This window comes from Phyllostomus discolor, chromosome 6 (assembly GCF_004126475.2).
Source record: "Phyllostomus discolor isolate MPI-MPIP mPhyDis1 chromosome 6, mPhyDis1.pri.v3, whole genome shotgun sequence".
Lineage (NCBI taxonomy): Eukaryota > Metazoa > Chordata > Mammalia > Chiroptera > Phyllostomidae > Phyllostomus > Phyllostomus discolor.
In genome coordinates this window covers 74,670,594-74,692,359 of record NC_040908.2, presented here as the reverse complement: position 1 = coordinate 74,692,359, position 21,766 = coordinate 74,670,594, and the positions used below count along the sequence as shown (strand labels likewise).

General features: G+C 36.0%; 1 protein-coding gene across 9 annotated transcripts in view; it reads left to right on the top strand.

Annotated features, from left to right (window-relative positions):
• IL1R1 (interleukin 1 receptor type 1) overlaps positions 1-21,766 on the top strand; it is a 58,907-nt gene that overhangs the window by 30,347 nt on the left and 6,794 nt on the right. For 8 of the 9 annotated variants that reach the window (XM_028515597.2, XM_036028357.1, XM_036028354.1 and 5 more), the window contains 6 exons: positions 8,677-8,911; positions 9,015-9,204; positions 10,093-10,261; positions 12,328-12,393; positions 20,568-20,682; positions 21,458-21,609. In XM_028515597.2, coding sequence (XP_028371398.1) covers positions 8,677-8,911; positions 9,015-9,204; positions 10,093-10,261; positions 12,328-12,393; positions 20,568-20,682; positions 21,458-21,609 — 927 coding nt within the window. Of the gene's footprint in view, positions 1-8,676; positions 8,912-9,014; positions 9,205-10,092; positions 10,262-12,327; positions 12,394-20,567; positions 20,683-21,457; positions 21,610-21,766 lie in introns of those variants that run through there. The other variant, XM_036028358.1, reaches the window with a different exon arrangement.

Genomic DNA, 21,766 nt, shown 5'->3' with positions numbered 1-21,766 from the left:
TGTTATTGAGTCTCCATGTATTTGAATGTTTTTGAGTTTTTTCCTTGAGGTTGGTTTGTTAAGCTTCAAACCATTATGATCCTAGAAAATGCTTGATGTGATTTCAATTTTCTTCAATTGTTGAAGCTTGTTTTATGTCCTGTCATGTGATCTGTCTTTGAAAATGATCCATGTACATTTGAAAAGAATGTATATTTTGTTTCTTTGTGGTGCATGGTTCTATATATGTCAGTTAAGCCCATTTGATCTAGTGTGTCATTCACTGCCACAATGTCCTTGTGGATTCTTTGGAAGATCTATCCATTTTTGAACAGTGGGGTGTTAAAAACTCCTACTAAAGATGTGTTGCTGTCTATATCTTTCTTGAAAGTCATCTAAGATTTTTCCTTATATATGTGGGTGCTCTAATGTTGGTTGCATATATGTTTACAATGTTTATAGCTTCCTGATGGATCTACCCTTTAGAATTATGAAATGACCTTCTTTGTCTCTTTTTATGGTCTTTGTTTTGAAATCTATTTTGTCTGGTATAAGTATTGCTACCTTGGCTTTTTTTTCCCTATGCATTTGCTTAGAATATTTTTCCCCAATCCTTCACTTTCAGTCTGTGTAGGTCTTGTGTTCTCAGGAGGGTTTCTTGTTGACAGTAAATGTGGGTCATGTTTTCTTATCCATTCTGCTACCCTATGTTTTTTGATTGGAGTGTTTAATCCATTTACCTTTAAGGTTACTACTGATAGGTACTTATTCATTGCCATTTTTTCAGAAGGTTAAATTTTTTGATAGTCTGATCAGAAAAAGCTCACTGAGAAGTTGACTTTTGAGTCAAATGTGAAGGAGAGACCTATACAAATATGAGGCTGGTGATGAAAAAAATATTCCAGGCATCATGTACCAAGGTCCTGAGGACAACAGTACTGACATGTTCCAGAAACTAAAATACCACTATGGTTGGAACAGAGTGAAAGATGAGGGAGATGATAAAGGATTTGGGCAATAATAGTGTCAAATATAGATATGCTAAGTAAAATGATGGCTGATAGTTGTTTATTTGATTTAGGAACTTAAAAGAAATAGGTGACATTGATCAGAACAATTTTGATTGAGTGGTGGGGCAAACCCCAGATAAATAAAAGTGTATGTATAGCTAAGACCTTACTTTAGGTTTACACTTTTTATCACTACTATTGCTATTGCTACTGCTTTTCCCATTGTCTAAATACTTATGAGTCCTTGATCTGCACAGGTAGTATGCTGACTGCCTGGCCACCTTTATTTTGATTCTATGTTTTTAAACAGCTTTATTGAGGTTATAATTGACACAAATGTTTAATATACACTTTGGTGTATTGACATATATATCTACCCCTGAAATCGTCATCGTGATCAAGATTAAAAACATACATCCATGTTTCTGAAGTTTCCTGTTGATTGGTGTTTCCTATAGTGTATGGTTACTGAAGTCCCTGCATGGTCATCATCTAATGATTGATCAGAAATTTCCTTAGACTATTTAAAAATTAAGTAATTATTTGCAAAAGAGAAAGAGATATTGATTTATGTTCCATTTATTATGCATTCAGTGATTGATTCTTGTGCCCCAACAAGGGATCAATCCTGCCACCTTGGCATATTGGGACAACACTCTATAACCACTTGAGCAACTCGGTCAGGGCTCCTTAGACTGTTTGACCCAATAAGTCTTCTACCTTTTGCTGAGGGACCCTGTATGTGTTGGGGTATGCTTTCAACACTTAGGCTGTTCACAACTCTGCCTTAGTCTTGACTTCCTGCTTATGTGTAACCTTCAGGTCATCCATATTTAAAAGACCAGTGACTTCTCTGGTCTTTTCTGGGCATGTACACAGCCATATATACATATGCACTCTTAGATTATCCAGGAATATATTAGAGCTTTTCAAATCTTCCCATGGATATTTAATTCCCCAGATCTTCCTTTTTCTTTTGGCCAGACTCTTGTCTCATTTGGTATCATGGTTTCAGGCAGCTGCAGTTTTAAACAGTTGCCAGTGATTGATTTTTTTTTTTATGAACACTCTGGAATAGGGCTTTTCCTGTGGACCTCTGAGTCAGGATAGTAACAACACCACTCTCTGAGTGAGACTTTTCCACAATGCTGTCGGTCAGGTCAAATTGTGGCAGTACTCTGGAATGGAACTTTTTGAGGGGCCCCAAACTTGGTTTGCTCTCGCCAGCCTAGTGGATTTTACAGCTACTGTGTTTGTAAGACTGCTAGTTTTCAAGTTCCAAGTAGAGTTGGGAAGAGAGGAGGATAAGCATAGTTTAAGTAACAGAGCCACAAATTCTGCTGTTCTACTGAGATTCACCTGTTGCTGGTATTTTGTTTGTTTGTTTTTATCCTCACCTTAGGACATGCTTATTGATTTTAAAGAGAGGGGAAGGGAGGGAGAAAGAAAGGGAGAAAACACAAATGTGAGAGAGAAACATCCATCAGTTGCCTTTCATACACACTCTGATTGGAACTGAACCTGCAGCCTAGGTGTGCTTTCTGACCAGGAGTTAAACCAGCAACCTTTCAGTTTGTGGGATAATGCCCAACCAACTAAGCCATAATGGCCAGAGCGCTGCTACTTTTTAAAATAAATGTTCTGATTTTTGCAACCCTTTGATTTAGAATAATTTCCAGTCTTTTTGTTGTCTTTGCAGAGGAGTGAATTGTATGGAGACTCTCACTTGGCCATTCTGCAAATCCTGCCTTAAGAGCTCAGAAATTTTTTATTGTTGTTGTTTACATAAGGATATCCAATTGTGAAAAGACTATCTTTTCTCCACTGAATTTCTTTTGTGTCTTTTAAAAAAATCAGTTGAATATATTTGTGTAATTTATTTCTGGAACCTCTTTTCTGTTCAGTGACTTATTTATCTTTATGCCAATACTATATTGTCTTAATTCATGTGGCTTTATAATAAATGTTGAATTAAAGAAGTGTAACTGTTTCCATTTTGTTTTTTTAATCATTTGTTTTGAGTAATTATATATAAATTATATATAAATTTTAGAATGAGTTTGTTACTTTGTACAAAATGTCCTTTTCTGATTTTGATGGGGATTGAGTTGAATATAAGCCAATTTTGCGACAATTAACATTTTAATGATATTGAGTGTTCTGATCTATGAACTGAATATACATTTCTTCATTTATTCAGATCTTGTTTAATTTATATAAGCACCATTTTATAATTTTAATTGGATAGGTCTGATGCATCTTTTGTCACTTTTATCCTCAATTATTCATATCTTTTGATGTCATTGTAAACAGAATTTTTAAAAATTTGGTTTTTAAAACTATGATACATTTACATAATGGAATACTATGCAGCAGAAAGAAAGAAGGAGCTCCTATCCTTCACAACAGCATGGATGGAACTGGAGAGCATTATGCTAAGTGAAATAAGCCAGGTGGTGAAAAACAAATACCATATGGTCTGACCTATAAGTGGAACCTAATCAACAAAACACACAAGCAAGCAAAATATAACCAGAGACATTGAAATAAAGAACAAACTTATCGTAACCAGAGGGGAAGGGGGATAGGGATAATGGGGGAAAATAGGGGAAGTGTCATCAAAGAACATCTATAAAATACCAATGAACAAAGCCAAAGGGTATAGGTACAGGGTGGGAGGTGGGGGTGGGTGGGTTGTAGAACATGGTGGCGGGGGGGCAGTGGGGACAACTGTACTTGAACAACAATAAGAAAAACTCATTGTTAAAAAATAAAAGTGCAACATGAAAAATTCAGTTTTGAATTGCTCTTAACTTGTGTATGCAAACCCATTCAATTTTGCATACTTATATTACATTACAATTTACTAATCCATCTAGGTCTATTGTAGATTTCATAGTATATTCCACATAGATGATCATGTCTGCAAAGAAAGCCATTTCACTTTCCCCTTCAATCTGGATGACATTTATTTTTTTTCTTATCTTAATGTGCTAATTTGATCTTCTGGTACAATGTTGAATAGAGATAATTAGAGTGGACATCTGTGCCTAATTCCTAATCTTACTATATATGAGAGCTGTGGATTTTTCATAACTGTCCTTTATTAGGTTCAGGAAATTTCTCTTTATTCCTAATTTGCTGAGTTTTTATCAGGAATGGATACTGGATTCTGTAGGTTGCTCTTTCTGCATCTATAGAGGTAATTATATAGTTTTTCTTTTGAACTAAGTCAATATATGGAATTTTATCAATTTTTTAATGTGAATTCAACTTTACATTTCTAGGGATGTTAGGTACATAATATCGTGTTATCCTTTTTTGATATATAGTAGGATTGGTTCATACACTGTTTTAAAGAAAGTTTGCATTTATGTTCATGATAAAGACTTTTTTCTCTTATAATCTCTTTGTCTGGCTTTGGTATGAGAGCAGTGCTGACCTCAGAGAGTGAATGACAAGGCTACTGACTCTTCAGTTTTCTGGAAGAGTTTGTGTAAAATTGTTTTTCCCATGAATATACCACTGAAGCCATCTAGGCGTGAAATTTTCTTTGTTGGAAGGTTTTTAGATACAAATTCATTTTCTTTAAATATCTCTAAGACCATTCAGATATTTATTTTTTCTTGAGGGAGCTTTTATAGCCTGTGCCTTTCAAGGAATTTGGTCATTTCACAATAAGTTGTTGAATTTATTGGCATAAAATTGTTGTTAATACTTCCTTATTATCTCTATAAAAGTATTTTTTTAGCCTCACCTGAGGACATTTTTTTCATTGTTTCTAAAGAGAGAGGAAAGGAGAGAGGAAGGGAGAGAAACATCAGTGTGAGAGAAAAGCATCAATCCCTTGCCTCCCATACATGCCTGGACACAGGATTGGCACCGGGACCTCGGATTGTACATGTCCAGACCAGGGATCGGACATGTGTGTACCCAGGCAGGGGATCAAACCCACAACCTAGGCATATGACCTGACCTTGGATCAAACCCTCAACCTTTTGATTAGGGGGTGATGTTCCAACAAATTGAGCTACATGGCCAGGGCTTAAAGTGTTTTAATGAGAGATGTCACCTCTCTTTTTTCCTGATCAATTGGGCTGGAGATTTTATCAGTGATACTGATTTTTCTGAAAGAACCGGCTTTTGGTATCTGATTTTTTTTGTATTGTTTTTCTGTTTTCCATTTCATTGATTATCTCTTGGATCTATATTACTTTTTTTCTTCTGCTTACTCTGGGTATGATTATTTTCTAATTTATTAAGTGGAAACTGAAGTCATCAATTTGAGATATTTTTTCTTATATAGGCATTTAGTGCAGCAGGTTTTCCTTAAACACTGTTTCCATTGTATACCATCCATTTTGACATGTGTTTTCCCTCCCTTTTTATTCTTCTTTGACTTATGGGTTATTTAGAAGTATGTTTTTTTTAGTTTTTAATGAATAATACTTTTTATTATTGCATTCTGCATTCTGTGGAAGTTATGTTCAAATCTGCTGGTACTTTATGGAACTGATAAGTTAGAACTGTATGGCTTCCCAGCTAACAGTGTATTTTATATTCATTTAAAATGTTTTCTCAAATATATTGGGAATTCCTAGTTATCTTTCTGCTATTGGTTTCTAATTGAATCCCATTTCATTGGAGAATATAGCTTTGACTGATTTGAATCCTTTTAAATGTATCAATCATTGGCTTATGAGCAAGAATATTGTATAGCTTGATAAGTTTGTTGTGTTTACTTAAAAATATGTATTCTGCTGTTGTTGGTTAGGATTTTCTATAAAAATCAATTATGCCAAATAGGTTGATCCATTGTTCAAATCTTCTATATCATTAATGATTATTTATCTAATTGTTCTACCTGTTCTGTCCATTATTGTGAGTAGGGTATTGGAATCTCTGACTATAATTGTGGGTTTCTCTATTTCTTCTTGCAGTGCTTTTGAAGCACTATTAGTAGGTGAGTAAACATTGAGGATTACTATGTACTTCTTGATGAATGACTCCTTTATCATCATGAAATGACCCTTTTTATTCCTGATGATATTCTTTACTGTAAAATCTACTTTGGTTATTAACAATATAATAACCATTTAAACCTTCTTTTGATTAGTGTTAACATGGTATTCTCCCCCACCTCATTTTTTAAACTTTTGAACATATTTGTATTCTTATATTTAAAATGTGTGTAAGTAGTGTGACAGCATGTGTGTGTGCATTAGGCAGCATACAGTTGGATCCTTCTAACTTCATCTATCTGACCATCTCTGCCTTTGAATTGGGGTGTTTAGATCATTAAAATTTTTAAATATGATTAATAATATATTTGGGTTTAATTTTAGGACCTTGTTATTTTAGTTTCTATTTGTCCCATCAATTCTTTGTTTTTTTTCTCTTTTTGGATTGATAAGGATTTTGTTTTAATTGACTTGCCTTTTGAATTGATTGAGGATTTTCATGATTCATTTAATCTCCTTTGTTGGCTTATACTAGTAACTGTTTCTGTTTTTTTAAATAACCGCTCTCAGGTTTCTAGTATCCATCTTTAACTTATCACTGGTTACATGATGCTATACCATTTCACATATAGTATAAAAATCTTAAAACATTATACATCCATTTTAGAACTTGACCTTGTTTCCATGTATTTTGCTCCTTTATATGTTATAAATCTCACAGTACACTATTATTTTTGCTCTAAACATGCAGTTATTTTAAAAGAGATCTAAATATTAAGAAAATTATTTTATAATTACACATGTAGTTAACATTTCTGGTGTTCATATTCCTCTATGTAGATTCATTTTTCATCTGATACTATTTTCTTTATTTCTGAAGGACCTCTTATGTTTTTCAGATAGTACTGGCCAACTGGTGATTAATTTTTACAGTTTTTATGAATAAATGCAGAAAAGTTTATTTTGCCTCTATTTTTGACAGTTACTTTCACTGAATATAGAATTCTAAGTTGATTATCTTTTTTCTTTCAGTACTTATCTTCATTCCACTTTCTTCTTGCATGTATTGTTTCTGGCAAGAAGGCTGCATCATTTGTTTCTTTGTTTGGTCGAGTTTCCTCTATGGTTCTTTTTCTTGGGGTTCATTGTGATTTGGGGGTCTATGAGTTCCCCATTTTCATAAAAATCTTGAAAAATTTCAACACGTAGGTCTTAAAATATATATTTTTTTTCTGATTCACTCACCTTTCTTCTTCAGGAATTCTTATTACATGTATTGAAGTTGTCCTACAGCTAACTAATGCCCTGTTAATTTTGTTATGTTATTTTTCTGTGTTTAATTTTGAATAATTTCTAATGCCATGTCTTAAGTTCACTTATTTTTTCTTCTGCAGTGACAAATTGACATTAATCAGATCCTGTGTTATTTTTTAAGTCAACATTGTAGTTTTCATCTCTGGAAATTTTATTTAAGTTTTTTAAAAAAAGCTCTCATGTCTCTTCTCAATGTGTATGATCTAGTAATTGATTAAGTAAAATGCAATAGTGATAACTACTTTAATTTTTCCATTTATTCTATCATCTCTGTCTTTTTCTGTGTCAGTATTATTTTCTCCTCATTATTAGTTATATATATTAATTCTTTGCATGCCTAGTAATTTTTTATTAGATGCCAGACATTGTGATTTTTACTATGATGGGTGCTGGATATTTTTGTATTACTAAAAATGTTCTTCATTTGTTCTGTCACAGGTTTGTTACTTGAAAGTAGTTGATCTTTTCAGGTCTTGCTTTTAAATTTTATTAGTCATGTTCAGAAAAAAAGTTATTCTAGGCCTAATTTTCCCCATTTACTAAGTCAAATCCCTCTGGGTATTCTACCTAATGCCCCATGATTAATGAGGATTTCCACATTAGTTATCAACAAAAATATTTCCAGAAGTGTGTGCACGCCAAAGATTATTTACTCTAATCCTTATGGCAGTTCTCACTGTTGCCTTGGGTAGTTTTTCTTATATCCTAACACCAATCAAACTCAGCTGAAAACTTGAGGGAGATTCTCTGGTGATCTTCAAAGCACTTGTTTCCTCTTTCTCCATCTCCCTCTTCCTGCCTGTCTCTTTCTCTGTGCAGTGCTAATTTATTTGGTGCTCTGTCCTGTGAACTTTTGATTTACCTGAATTTCCAGCTCCATTTTCTCAACTCAGAGAACAATGGACTTTGCTTACATTTCCTTCTTGCGATGCCATGGTCTTGAATCTCTCTAGGCAGTAATTTGGGAATATTATAGGGCTCACCTCCTTTGATTCCTACCTTTCTGATATTCCTGTCCTTTGTTTCCTGATGTTCAAAGTCTTAAACATTGTTGTTTTATGTATTTTGTCCATTTTTCAGTTGTTCAGATGGTAGGGTAAATGCAGTCCCTGATACTCCATCTTGTACCCAAGTAGGTCTCTCACCTGATACATTTTCACCAATGTTTAGATGATTAGGAGGGGATAAGAGGTTAAATAACTTGCTCAAGGGCACTCAGGTAGTAAGTAACACAACTGGATTTGAATATTAACCTTTTAAACTTCCAAGATAATGTTGTTAATAATAAGGCTGCTAAAACTCATATTAAATAGGAATTGATATACTGAATAATTGGTAAGTTTATATGTAGATATTATATTAAGAAACACTGTCAGATTTCATATAGAATTTGTTTTCTTTCCCTTTTAAAGGTAAATGTGAGAAACGTAAAGATAAAATAATTTTAGCCGCTTCTGCATATGACATAGATGTCCGTTCATGTCCTCTTAACCCAAATGAAAACAAAGGCACTATAAATTGGTATAAAAATGACAGCAAGACATCCATATCTACAGAAAGAGACTCCAGGATTCATCAGCACAAAGATAAACTTTGGTTTGTGCCAGCTAAGGTAGAGGATTCAGGACATTACTATTGTGTGGTAAGGTAAGAAAGTAACTAATGTATTAAAAACATGTTCTATGTCCCTATAATAAAGACAGAAAAATCCCTTAATAATGCTTAATTGACCTATTTTGATTTATTTTAGAAATTCAACTTACTGCCTCAAGATTAAAATAACTGCAAAATTTGTACAACGTGAACCTAACTTGTGTTACAGTGCACAAGCTATATTTCCACAGAAACTGCCTATTGCAGGAGATGGACAACTTGTATGTCCTTATTTGGATTATTTTAAAGATGAAAACAATGAGTTACCAAAAATACAGTGGTATAAGGTAATATTATGTTAAATATGGTATTTTACTTTTCCAGCAAATAAAATAGCTTTCTGTTGTAGACAATATGTTGAATCTGAAAAGTACTTTTCATTTGACACATTGTTTGCTTTTTAGTGGTAAAATTTAATAGGAACATTTTATAAGTTGTAAGACTACATCTATTTAATTTGCAGCTTAACTAAAATCTTTATGTTATTTTTATTTAATTAGATACAGTTGAGAAGAATATAGTAAGAATAAAAGAAGTTTAAAGATAAGACTGAGTATAAATTTAGGGTTTTTAAGAGATAACTGTTTATGACAAAATGTATTATTTTGTGTTTTATTTAAAATATCTTGTGGTCCTTAAATAAGTTAGTAGTTTATGTAACTGTCTTAAAAGTGATTGACTAGCATTATATAGAGAACACATTGTGTTTGGATACCTTTGATCTACCTAGGTTATTGGAGCTTACTTGGAAGAATCATCCTGTATAGGGTAAGAAACACAAAATAAATAGCATCAGTGAGGAAAGGAAGTACAGCATTACAGAGAAACTATAGTGTGAGCATTCTTTCCTCAAATGTGTTTTTTTAATTTACAAATACAAATTTATTTTCAAAATGCAAGGCTCATAGGCCTAAACATTTAATATCCTAGGAATAATATGCCTTTTGCCATAAAAATTACAATATTAAAACTTGTACGCAAGGAACCTTTCTTTTCATATATATGTATATTTGTGTATACACATAAATTTATATAAAATATAATGTATATATATATATATATATATATATATCTATAAAACATTTGCTGCTATGAAAAAAATAGATTTTTTTCCTGGCTGACTGGAGCAAGTTATTAATTGGTTTTCAATACTTCCATCCTGTCCCTCTATCTAGGATTGCAAACCTCTACTTCTTGACAATATAAATTATATTGGTGAATCAAGTAAGCTCATTATCATGAATGTGACTGAAGCGCATAAAGGGAACTATACTTGTCTTGCATCCTACACATACTTGGGAAAGCAATATCGCATCTCCCGGGTTATAGAACTTCTAACTCTAGGTGAGTCATAGTTTCAATCCTAGGAGTTTATATCTGGGAAAGCCCAGAGACTACAATTCTATTACCTTCATTGTCCTTGGAGACAAAATCCACGTGAATCTTGATGACTTGCCAAAGGTCACATTGTCTTAATTTGTTGTTAAATACTATGTAAATGTATTTCATTTCTGCTTCAGATGCAGAGCTAATTAGACAACATGAGCTGCATTTTCCAATTGAACTAGGAGACTTGTTCTTTGGGATGGCTAAAAATGGTTCTTCCTGAGAACTCGGGCTGATTCTGGCTGGTGTATGAAGGCAGTTCTGGGCTCCTTCCCTTGGGGAATCTGAATGTCTAGCAATGAGGATCATTTGCATGAAGATGAGGATGATAATGGGCTTTGGAATAAGTTACACCCCCATAATCTCCCTCTTGTTAGTTCCCTGTTAGCCCAATTACTTTACCTCTCTAAGCCTGCTTCCTCCTCTGTATGAAGATGATACATCCTTCCTAGGTTGTTGGGAAGATTAGAGATCAATTACGTGGTTATGTATTTGATGCAGAACAGATGAGCAATAAATAGGTTCATAATGATGATTCTTGTTAATTTCCTGAGGCTTTCAATTCTCTACTGAGCATGTTTCATATTAAAAACTATTTTACAGGAACAAATTTAAAGGACACATGGACAAAAACTAGGGGGAGGGTGGTAATGGGAAGGAAGTGGGGAGGGTAGGGTGGGTGGGCTGGAATGGGAGTAAAAGGGAGAAAACTGTACTTGAACAAAATTAAAATAAAAAAAACCTTAAAAAATTTAAAAAAATAAAAACTATTTTACAACAAAGTGCACTCTGACAAGTTATCTGGGGATGACAGAATGCTTGATCTTACTGTAAATATCAGAGTTTTAAGCTTTCTCTAATATACAAAGAGTTACTCCAACCAGGAGTTTGAAAGTTAAAGAGGTTTTTATTAAAAATTATGCTGGGACAACAGGCATAAACAGGGAATATCACAGGTCACCCAGAACATGACCACCCTACATATAGCTGAACTATCTCAATTCAATAGTAATTTATTTTTTTCAAAGTTTATATTATTGAACACAATTAATTCCTACAAGCATTAGTAAATTGTAATATTCAGTAGTCACAATCATCTGGTCATTGTCTAGCTCTGGTTTGTTTTTCCTGAGATGGATCTATCTATGTATTTATCTATGTGTCTATCTATCTGTCTAGCTATCTATCTATCTATCTATCATCTATCCATCTACCTAGTCATCTGTCTAGTAACTAGACTAGCAAATATATTCTTCATCTCCTTTTCTGATCCCTTATATAGAAATAATATACTTAATCAGGGGTGAGGTCATTTTTAATTTTTTTCTAAAGGCAGATTTAAAATTATTTATTGAGCATCTACTATGTGCCAGTCACTGTTCTAGGTATATATTAGCAAACAAAAAAGACAATATCCTGCCTTGATGGAGCTTCCTTTTTTTTAATACTTTACATTCAAGTTCATAGTTTTCCGGGGTTGGCCACAGGTTACCCCTTGAAACCAATCTTCTTATAAATAAAAGCCAGGTTACTTTCTAGAGCTACTTAATATTTTTATGCCTGTTTTAATAAATTATACCAAATTTCTTGGCATACTACTCTTGGGTCATTATTAAAGGCACTGAATGTAAGCAGATCTAGCCTTGGATGGCTTTTCTAGGGAATAATGCTCCACCAAGGGAAGTACATTTCTATGACTGCTCATATTCCTGGATTCACTTTAAGAGAGGCACTTGTCTGGAGCCTCGAGCCCTGGTGTCATATGTGGTTTTCTGTAGCATCAAATTCCATGGGTTCAGAAGGGTGCAGGCATTTTAGTGGGTATTCATAGTTTTGCTATGGCTTTCAAGCCTCCTTCCTTCACCTCTTGTCTTCTGTCTCCTGTCATAAATGCTTCAGGCACTTAAGGGAATATCTGGCAGGATGCTGTGTAGTATGTTTTGGTATATTTAGCCAAGTGTTGTTGTCACTTGAGATTCTAGTCTATATGAGACTGAGAAGCCCTGTGGATGTTTTTCTTTCAGAGGAAAATAGGCCCATGAGGCCTGTGATTGTGAGTCCAGTTAATGAGACGATGGAAGTGGTCTTGGGTAAGTGGCCTCATATTAGGATGTGCTGAAATAATTATTTTGAATTCAAGATTAAGATAAATTGTACCTTTACTACACATAGTAGTAAATTTAAGTAGTTTACTGGATATATCTATATTTAGAAAGAAAGTGGCATAGATTGTATGTTAAATGTTTCTTTGGATTTCTTGACTCTAACCAAGTCTGATTTGCCCATCCTTGCTTTTCTGTGGAAACCTATTACACGTGACAACACCAGCCAAAGGCCAATTTCAACAGGCCTAGGAAAGAAGAATGTAATTTATTTGGTACACAATGAATTTCTTATGCCCAGGGTGTTAAGCTTTTAGGCAGAAGAGTAAGACTATAGGTCAAAAAGATAGTCATTCTAGAAAAATACTTTTTCAAGTTAGTGAACATTTTTTATTTCAAGAATGAGAAGAAATCTCATACTCATTAGACCTACACTATACAATACAATAGGCACTAGCCACATATGGTTAGGTATATGTAAATTTAAATTAAATTAATTACTTAGTTCAATTGAAAATTAGTGTCTCAGTCAAGAGCTTAATAGATACGGGTGACCAGTGACTACAGTATTAATACAAATATAGGACATTTTCACCATTGCTGAAAGTTCTGTTAGAAACCACTGGTCTAAACATAAAAACAGAGAGATCCGAGATATCTTTGAAGTAGGTGGAAGCTACACACACCTGTTCCCAGAGCCAAACCAGATTTACAGCTAAATTACAGAGCAATCAATCTGAGTGACCAACTGAAGGGCAACTAAACAGGAGTATTATATCCAAGAATTTACGGAAGTTACACAGAGACTGGTAAGAAGGGTGAAGATGCAGAGAGGGCTGGCCCCTCTACCCAGGTGTGGCAGCTGAGAAGTTGTAAAAGTTCCCCCCCCGAGGTTGCATGGGGTCTCACCCCCACACCATGACCCCCAAACCAGAGCACCAGGGCCGGGAAGAGGAGCCTGGATAGCATCTGGCAGTGAAAATCTTCAGGGACTCTGTTTACTGAGAAGAAGAGGGAGTCTGCTAGAATCCAGATGCTCTCTTAAAGGGCCAACTCACAGAAGCTCACTCTTCTGGGCACTCATACGGGGCTTTGGTAGAAGGAAGGAGACACACAGCATACAGGAATCATAAAGAGAAGATTTAGGTGGTGTGGCTCTGGATAGAGATCTGGAGTGTCAGCTGCTGAAGTCCCTGTTCTGAGTCCCTATTCCACACCACCCTCAGGCACCATCTCCTAGGATCAGGCACTCCTGTTCTTATAGCACCAGCTAGGGGAGTGTACTGACTCTCCAAATACTGGCAACACCACCCTGCTGAGCTCAAGTCTGGCAGAAAGGATTATTGGCTACACCCAACAGGGACCTGAGGTCTTTTTCTGGAGAAACTACAGACTCTCATTGAACAGTGTGGCTTTGGAATGAGAGCCAATCTTTTCCCCCTCCTGAGGGTTTGGCAGGTGCCACCCCCAACAGAAGACTCCCTTGTCAGGGTCTCTAGTGGCCTGGCTGTGAAGCTGAGGGGAAGCATGCAGCTCACCCCCTCCCACATCCCCACTGGTGTTACCCCCAACAAAGGGCTTTCTTGATCTGTTTTCCAAAGTCGTGGTGGCCCTGTTTTGCCATGCTTGCTCCTGCAGTGGGAATGGCTGGCTGCACCAAACTTGAACCCGGATTGTGCTCCTCCTGAGGGAGCTAGAGTTGGATACTAACAGAGACTGTGTGGTATGGCTCTGGAGTAGGAGCCACATTCTCTCCATTCAGTGTCTGACCACACTATCCCCAAGTAGGGGACCCACTAGCCATGTCTTCCCAACCTAGTCATCCTGCCCTACTAGGCTTCAGCTTGAGAAAGTGTCAGAGTGGCATGACCAGCCCATTCTACAGCCTTTCTTCATAAGCCTGTAGGAAGTCCAGGCAAAAAATAAAATGGCAATAAGTACCTACCAATAATAACCTTAACCATGCAGTGGTTGCAGCTGATCTGAGGGATACAAACAAAGTCTTTTTTAAAGATATTGTTACATATATCAGGTGCATAGACTCAAGGTCATGACTAGCTGTGTGTTTGTGACTAATGTTATGCCATACCTTTAAGCCATCAATTTGGTTATCACGTGTTTCATAAGATTATGTGATATTCAATAGGAAATTTTATCTGAGAGACCACAAACTCTGAAGTCAGTGTTAGTGTAGTTTTATTCATGAACTTTGAAGTCAGTGTTGTGTGTTTTTTTTCATTTACCATTGAAAATGGCTGGAAAAATATATCAGTTCAATAGTCCAAGAGATGGTGAACTTCAGCAAATTCTATTTGAATCTGATGATGAGAATGATAGTGTTGAATATGAAAATGAAAGTGATTTAGAAGATGAAGATTTTTTGATTCCCAGTCAGGATACATGCCTGGGTTGCAGGCCATGACCCCTGGCAACTGCACATTGATGTTTCTCTCTCTCTCTTTCTCCCTTCCTTCCCCCTCTAAAAATAAATAAATAAAATCTTTAAAAAAAAAAAGAAGATGAAGATTTTGTGGAAGTTTGTTCAGAGGAGTTGGATACTGAGCAAGATATTTCTCATAAAGAAAGTGAAGATGGCTTAGACATGAATGAAGAGTATTTTTTTGGAGAGGATAAGGGAAAAAGTGGAGGAAAAATCCAATAAGAAGACAAATTAGAGAAGAACTGCAGAATATTTTGTGTCAACTTCATTAGTTTGACCAAATGCAAAACATGCCAAAAAAGAACTTGAAACTTGGAACTGCTTTATCACAAATGATATTTTAGATTTAATCTTATTACAAACAAATACATCAATTTTATCTCAATCCAGTTTTCAGCAATCTTGAAAAATAAGAACAAAGTTGGAGGTATATTATCTGAGCATAACATACCAAGCCATGCTAAAAGGCCATTGTAATCAAAACAGCCTGATACTGGCATAAGAACAGGTATATAGATCAGTGACTAGAACAGAGAGCACACATAAACCCACACCTTTATGGTCAATTCATATTTGACAAAGGAGGCAAGAGCATAAAATGGAGTCAAGATAACTACTTCAATGAATGGTGTTGGGAAAATTAGACAGGAACATGCAAAAACAGAGAGAGAAATTAGATCACCAACATACAAAATTCACAAGAATAAACTCAAGATTGATAAAAGATATTTATGCAAGTTGTAAAAGCATGAAAATCCTAGAAGAAAACATGCTACAGTTCAGACATCTGCCCTGGTCAGGTGTCTCAGTTGGTTGGAGTGTTGTACCATACACCAAAGAGTTGTGGGTTCATTCCCCAATCAAGGTACCTAGGTGCCCCAGTGCATACCTAGGTTGCAGGTTTGATCCCCAGTTGAGTGTGTGTGGAGGTAACTGATTGGTGTTTCTTTCTCACATGTCTTGCCCCTGTACTGTCTCTCTTTCTTGCTAGCCCCTTCCTCCCTCCCTCTCTAAAGTCAATAAATATATCCTCAGGTGAGCATTAAAAAAAAACCTTTCTTGTAGCAGTATTTTTGCCTATATACCTCTTCGGACAAAGAAAACAAAGGAAGAAATTAAACAAGTGGGACTACATTAAAATAAAAAGCTTTTGCACTGCAAAAGAAATCATCAACAAAATGAAAAGGGAACCCACTGAAGGGGAGAACTGATAAGGGGTTAATTTCCAAGATATATAAATAACTTATACAGCTCAACACCAGAAAGACCAACATCCAGTTACAAAATGGGCAAAAGACCAGAATAGATACTTCTCCAAAGAGGACATAGAGATGACCAAAAGAGATATGAGAAAGTCCTCAGCATCACTAATTATGTGAGAGATGCATATTAAAGCTGCCATGAGCTATTACCTTACACCTGTTAGAATGGCTATCATCAAATCAACAAACAAGTGCTGATGAGGATGTGGAGAAAAGAGGATCTTGTGCATTGTTGATGGAAACATAGACTGGTACAGCCACTCTGTAAACAGTATGGAGTTTCATCAAAAAATAAAAAATGGGCCCTGGCTGGTGTAGCTCAGTGGATTGAGTGCCAGCCTGTGAACCAAAGGGTTATGGGTTTGATTCCCAGTCTGGGCACATCCCAGTCTGGGCCCACCTGGGTTGTGGGCCAGGTCCCTAGTAGGGGGCGCATGAGAGGTAACTGTACATATATGTTTCTCCCCCCCCTTTCTTCCCCTCTCCAAAAATAAATAAAAATCTAAAAAAAAAAACAAATAAAATATGGAACTACCTTTTGACCCAGCTGTCCCACTTCTGAGAATACATATATAAAGGGACCCAAAACAGTAATTTGAAAGAATATTTGCACCCCTATTTTCATTGCAGTGCTATTTACAATAGCCGATATCTGGAAACAGCTCAAGTGTCCACCAGTGTATGAGTGAATAAAAGTTGTGGTATATTTGCACAATGGAATACTAATGGACTGTACAAAAAGGAAATCTCACCTTTTATGACAGCATGAGTAGATCTGGAGATTATTATGCTAAGTGAAATAAGCCAGTCAGAGAAAGACAGATGCTATCATAAGATCTCACTAATATATGGAACCTAATGAAGAAAATAAGCTGATAAATAGAATAGAAACAGAGGCATGGATACACAGAACGGATTGACAGCTGTCAGAGGGGACCGGGTTGGGGGGACTGATTGAAAAAAATCGAAGGGATTTTTTGCTTAAAGCAAAAAAAAATATATAATAACACATAGACACAGATTTAAGTGTGATCATAGCCAGAGGGAAAGGGGCAAGAGCTAGGTGGAGGTGGGTAAAGGGAGGAAATATTGGGATAGAGAGAGACTTTTCTTGGGACAATGGGCACATATTACAGTGTGCAGATAGTGTTTTATTGAGTTGTACACTTGAAACCTATCACCCTTCAATAAATTCAATAAAAAAGAAAATAAATATAAAACAGATTTTTGTATCAGAGGATCAAAAATCAAGTTGGTATACAGCATTATTTTCTGTAACTACATGAAGACAGAGATTAGAAGATAAGAGTTTGTTACCTGTGGATTCTGTTCTTAGCTGAATTGTTATTTATGAAGGAAGGTAATATAAAGATATTCTTAGTTATAAACTGACAAAGATGTGAAAATTGAAAATTGAATATAGGGGCTTCTTCCGGCAAGATGGAGGAATAGGTGGATGCATCATACCTCCTTGCACAACTAAGATTAGAACAACAGTAATTTACAACAATAATTTACAGTCAGAATAATGCCCAGATCCGGCAGAGGATTTATCTGAATGGAAGTCAGGCAGCCAAGAAGTTGAAGTAGACGCGTTCATCCGGACTGGCAGGAGAAGACGAGCTGGGCGGGTGCGGAGCTGGCGCGGGTCGGCGGTGCGCGGAAGTTGGGGAAAGTTTGGCTCGAAATTGGTGCGACAGCTATCCGGGGCACAAGAACGCAGCGGTGATCCCTGAGTACGCAAGCTGCAGCTGGCAGACCCAGAGGGGTAGCGATTGTGGACCAGGGCAGAACTCGCAGCCCGGGAGCCCAGAGAAGGGTCTGAATCCAGGAGAACGGAACTACCGCCATTATTTTCTCCCGTCCCTGCTCCCGCCCTGCCCCCACATATAACGTCACAATCTAGCGACTGGGGTGCCCAGCCCCAGGGAACACCTAAGGCTCCGTCCCCCACCATAACTAGAGCAACCAGACTGAAAAAAAAAAAAGGGAGAGACAGGGGAAAAATATGTTTTCAACAGAGCAGATCATTCCCCCAGGACTCATCCTTTTGAGCGACCAAGAAATAGCCAATCTATCAGATGCGCAGTTCAAAACACTGGTGATCAGAAAGCTCACGGAATTGGTTGATTTTGGACGCAATTTAGATGAAAGGATGCAGGTTACCATAAAAGAGATTCAGGAAGATACGTGGAGGAGAGCCAATAGTGAAAGGAAGGAATATGAGTCTCAAAACAATACAGTGGACCAGAAGGAAGATAGAATCAACCAAGCAGGAAAGCATGATGAAATAAGAATTCAAAAAATCGAGGAAAAGATTAAGAGCATCCAAGACACCTTTAAACGTTCCAATATCCGAATTATAGGGGTACCAGAATCAGAAGGGGAAAAGCAACAAATTGAGCACATATTTGAACAAATAATAAAGGAGAACTTCCCCAACCTGGCAAAGGGAACAGTCTTCCAAGAAATCCAAGAAGCTCAGAGAGCCCCAAAGAAGTTGGACCCAAGAAGAAACACACCAAGGCACATCATAATTACATTAGCCAAGGTAAAAACGAAGGAGAGAATCCTAGAAGCAGCAAGAGATAAGGGGACAGTAACCTACAAAGGAGTTCCCATCAGACTGTCAGCTGATTTTTCAAAAGGGACCTTACAGAAGAGAAGGGGCTGGAAAGAAATATTCCAAGTCATGAAAGACAAGGACCTACATCCCAGATTGCTCTATCCAGCAAAGCTCTCATTTAGAATGGAAGGGAAGAAAAAGTGCTTTTCAGATAAGGTCAAGTTAAAGGAGTTCATCATCACCAAGCCCTTACTTTATGAAATGCTAAAGGGACTTATCTAAGAAAAGAAGATAAAGAAAAGACATGTATAGTAAAAGGACAGCAAACTCACAAATATTAACAACCACACCTAAAGCAAAACCAAAAGAAACTAAGTAAACAATTAGAACAGGAACAGAACCACAGAAATGGAGGGTTAGCAGCAGGGGGGTGGGAGGAGGAGAGAGGGGGAAAAGGTATAGAGAATAAGTAGCATAGAATGTAGGTTGAAAATAGATAGGGGGAGGGCAAGAATAGTACAGGAAATGTAGAAGCTAAAGAACTCATAAGTATGATACATGGACATGAACTAAAGGGGGGATATGTCGGTGGGAGGGGGGTACAGGGTGGAGGGGAGAGAAGGGGGGAAATGGGACAACTGTAATAGCATAATCAATAAAATATATTAAAAAAAAAGAATATAGGCCAATATAATCTAGAGCAGTATTTCCCCTTTTTTGTGTGTGTTGTTGTTCCCCTTTAGATCTGAAAGAGGCATTTTTCCCTAGTCGTCATCTTCTTTACATGTTAATACCACAGATAATATTGTTTATCTATTAATGTACTATGATACTTTGAAGGGTCACAAACGACTGCAAAAGCTAAAATTCTCGTGCCCCCTTAAAACTATAAAACAGTACAACAGTGAAAGTATTATTTGCTCCAAATAAAGTGTACATAGATATTTACCTGATTTGATGGTAGATATTTTAGGGAAAAAATAACAAAAACAGATAAACTAATACATTTGACCAAACAAAAAATAAAAATATCTGTACCAAAGAATTATAAATAAAAATGAAATGAAAGTGACTAATGCTGAAGGATTTTTGAAATAGTTTTCATGTATGATGAAGAATTAATACCCTTCATGAATAAAGAACTCTTCCACATCAGTAAGTTTAACATGAGAATGTGATTAATGATAATAGGAGTAATAAGCAGTTCTTAAAGGCAAATGAACACCAAACTTATGAAAAACCTGTCAATTCACTATTAATTGAAGAAATGCAGGTGAAATTTAAATGAAGTTTTTTTCTTTTCTGAATTGGCAGTGATTGGTATGGGAATTGGGGAGGGAAATGGCAGTTGCACACACTGCTGGGCACAGTGTAGGCTTACAGTCTCATTTGGGAGAGGGTGGTCAGTTTTTCAAATGTGTATCACCTTTTAACTGAATTCTACTTCTAGATTTTCATTTAAAGTAGTACTTAAGGGTATGTATAATATTGATGTACAAGAATGTTCATTGGAATACTAACATAGTAATGAAAAATTAGAAACACAATGTATTTAACAATAGGACAATAATTAATCATATTGTGTCTGTATTGTGTAATATTAAGCAGCCCTGAAAGGCTAATGGCATGAGTCAGCATTCCCAATGCAATAATCATTACAAATGATATACATTATACCTCATTTTAAAAAGTGCATGTGTGCATAGAGAAGGTAAGATATGAGATAAATAATGTTACTAATAGTGGTCATTTCTGGGTGGTAGGTTTAAGGGTGATCTTTCTTTTTCTTTGTGCTTTTGTGTAATTAAAAATTTTTATTCAATAGTCATTTGTTAATACTGATAGATCACAAAAAGTCAATTAATACTATGATTAAAAATACATTGCTTTGCAGGATCCCAGCTACAATTGATATGCAATGTCACTGGCCAGTTCAGTGACAATGTCTATTGGAAGTGGAATGGGTCAATGATTGATGATGATCCAGTGCTTGTGGAAGACTATAGACCGTAAGTATGCTGAAAGCCACCCTTACATTAGAGAAGTTTTGGTGCTAAATTGCGTGTTATACTTTGTATAACTTTGACAGTTCAACCTAATAGCAAAAGTTAGTTTACAGTTGATTGGTTCTTATCCCTTTGCTGCCCACACTGAGTTTTGCAAAGCTAAACAGAATTTAAGAGGTCTTGTATATTTAAGATAAAAATACATGTCATTGTGGTGCAAATTCAGGACCATTTAGAAGGCTTTTTCTTAAATTAGTTATATATGTTGCAACAGTCCAATGAAACAATTTTCCTGAATAACCTTCATGTTATTCTATTTTTTAAGTACTCTAAAAAAGACTCATTAAATGGGGTCAGGAAGCATGCACTCCACTTCTCAAGTCTCCAGTGGCTATGTATAAGCTCTCTAAACTCCTGACTCCTTAGCATTACATTCTGACCCTCAGTCACCTGCTGACTCTACTCTTGTTCCATATATTTTTCTCTGTGCCCCAAGGAGACCAACATGCTCATATCTCTATTTTTCTTCTTGAAAGCTGGTGATTTTAATTCAATTTCTCTGCTGCTGAGTCTTTTATTGACAGTGGTCCTAGGGCTATCACATCTACCATCATTGTGGCTAGCAGCCTGATTTTCACACCTGTTCTTAGGGCTGGTGATTGCTTCTGCTGCAATTTATGCAACAAATGAAGAGATAAACCATGCACATGTGTCTTATTTGTTGTTAATGCAGTTTACTTAAATAACTTTATTTTCTCACTCTCTCTCTTTTGAACAGAGTGGAAAATCCTTCATTCAAAAAAAGGAATACAATCATCCTAATGCTTAATATTTCAGAAGTGAAAAGTAAATTTTATCTATATCCATTTACCTGTGTAGCCAGGAATACATATGGTATAAATGCAGCATATATCCAATTAACACACCCAGGTAAACAACAAAATTTTATTGGGAATGGAATTTTGTTTTAGCATGGTAAGATTCTGTGACCTTGAAGTTTTCAATGCTATTTCCTTGGTCTTGGATACCTGTTAACCTGGATAACTTCTTTTTTTCTCATCTTGGCTGAACAATTTCTTCTGTTAAG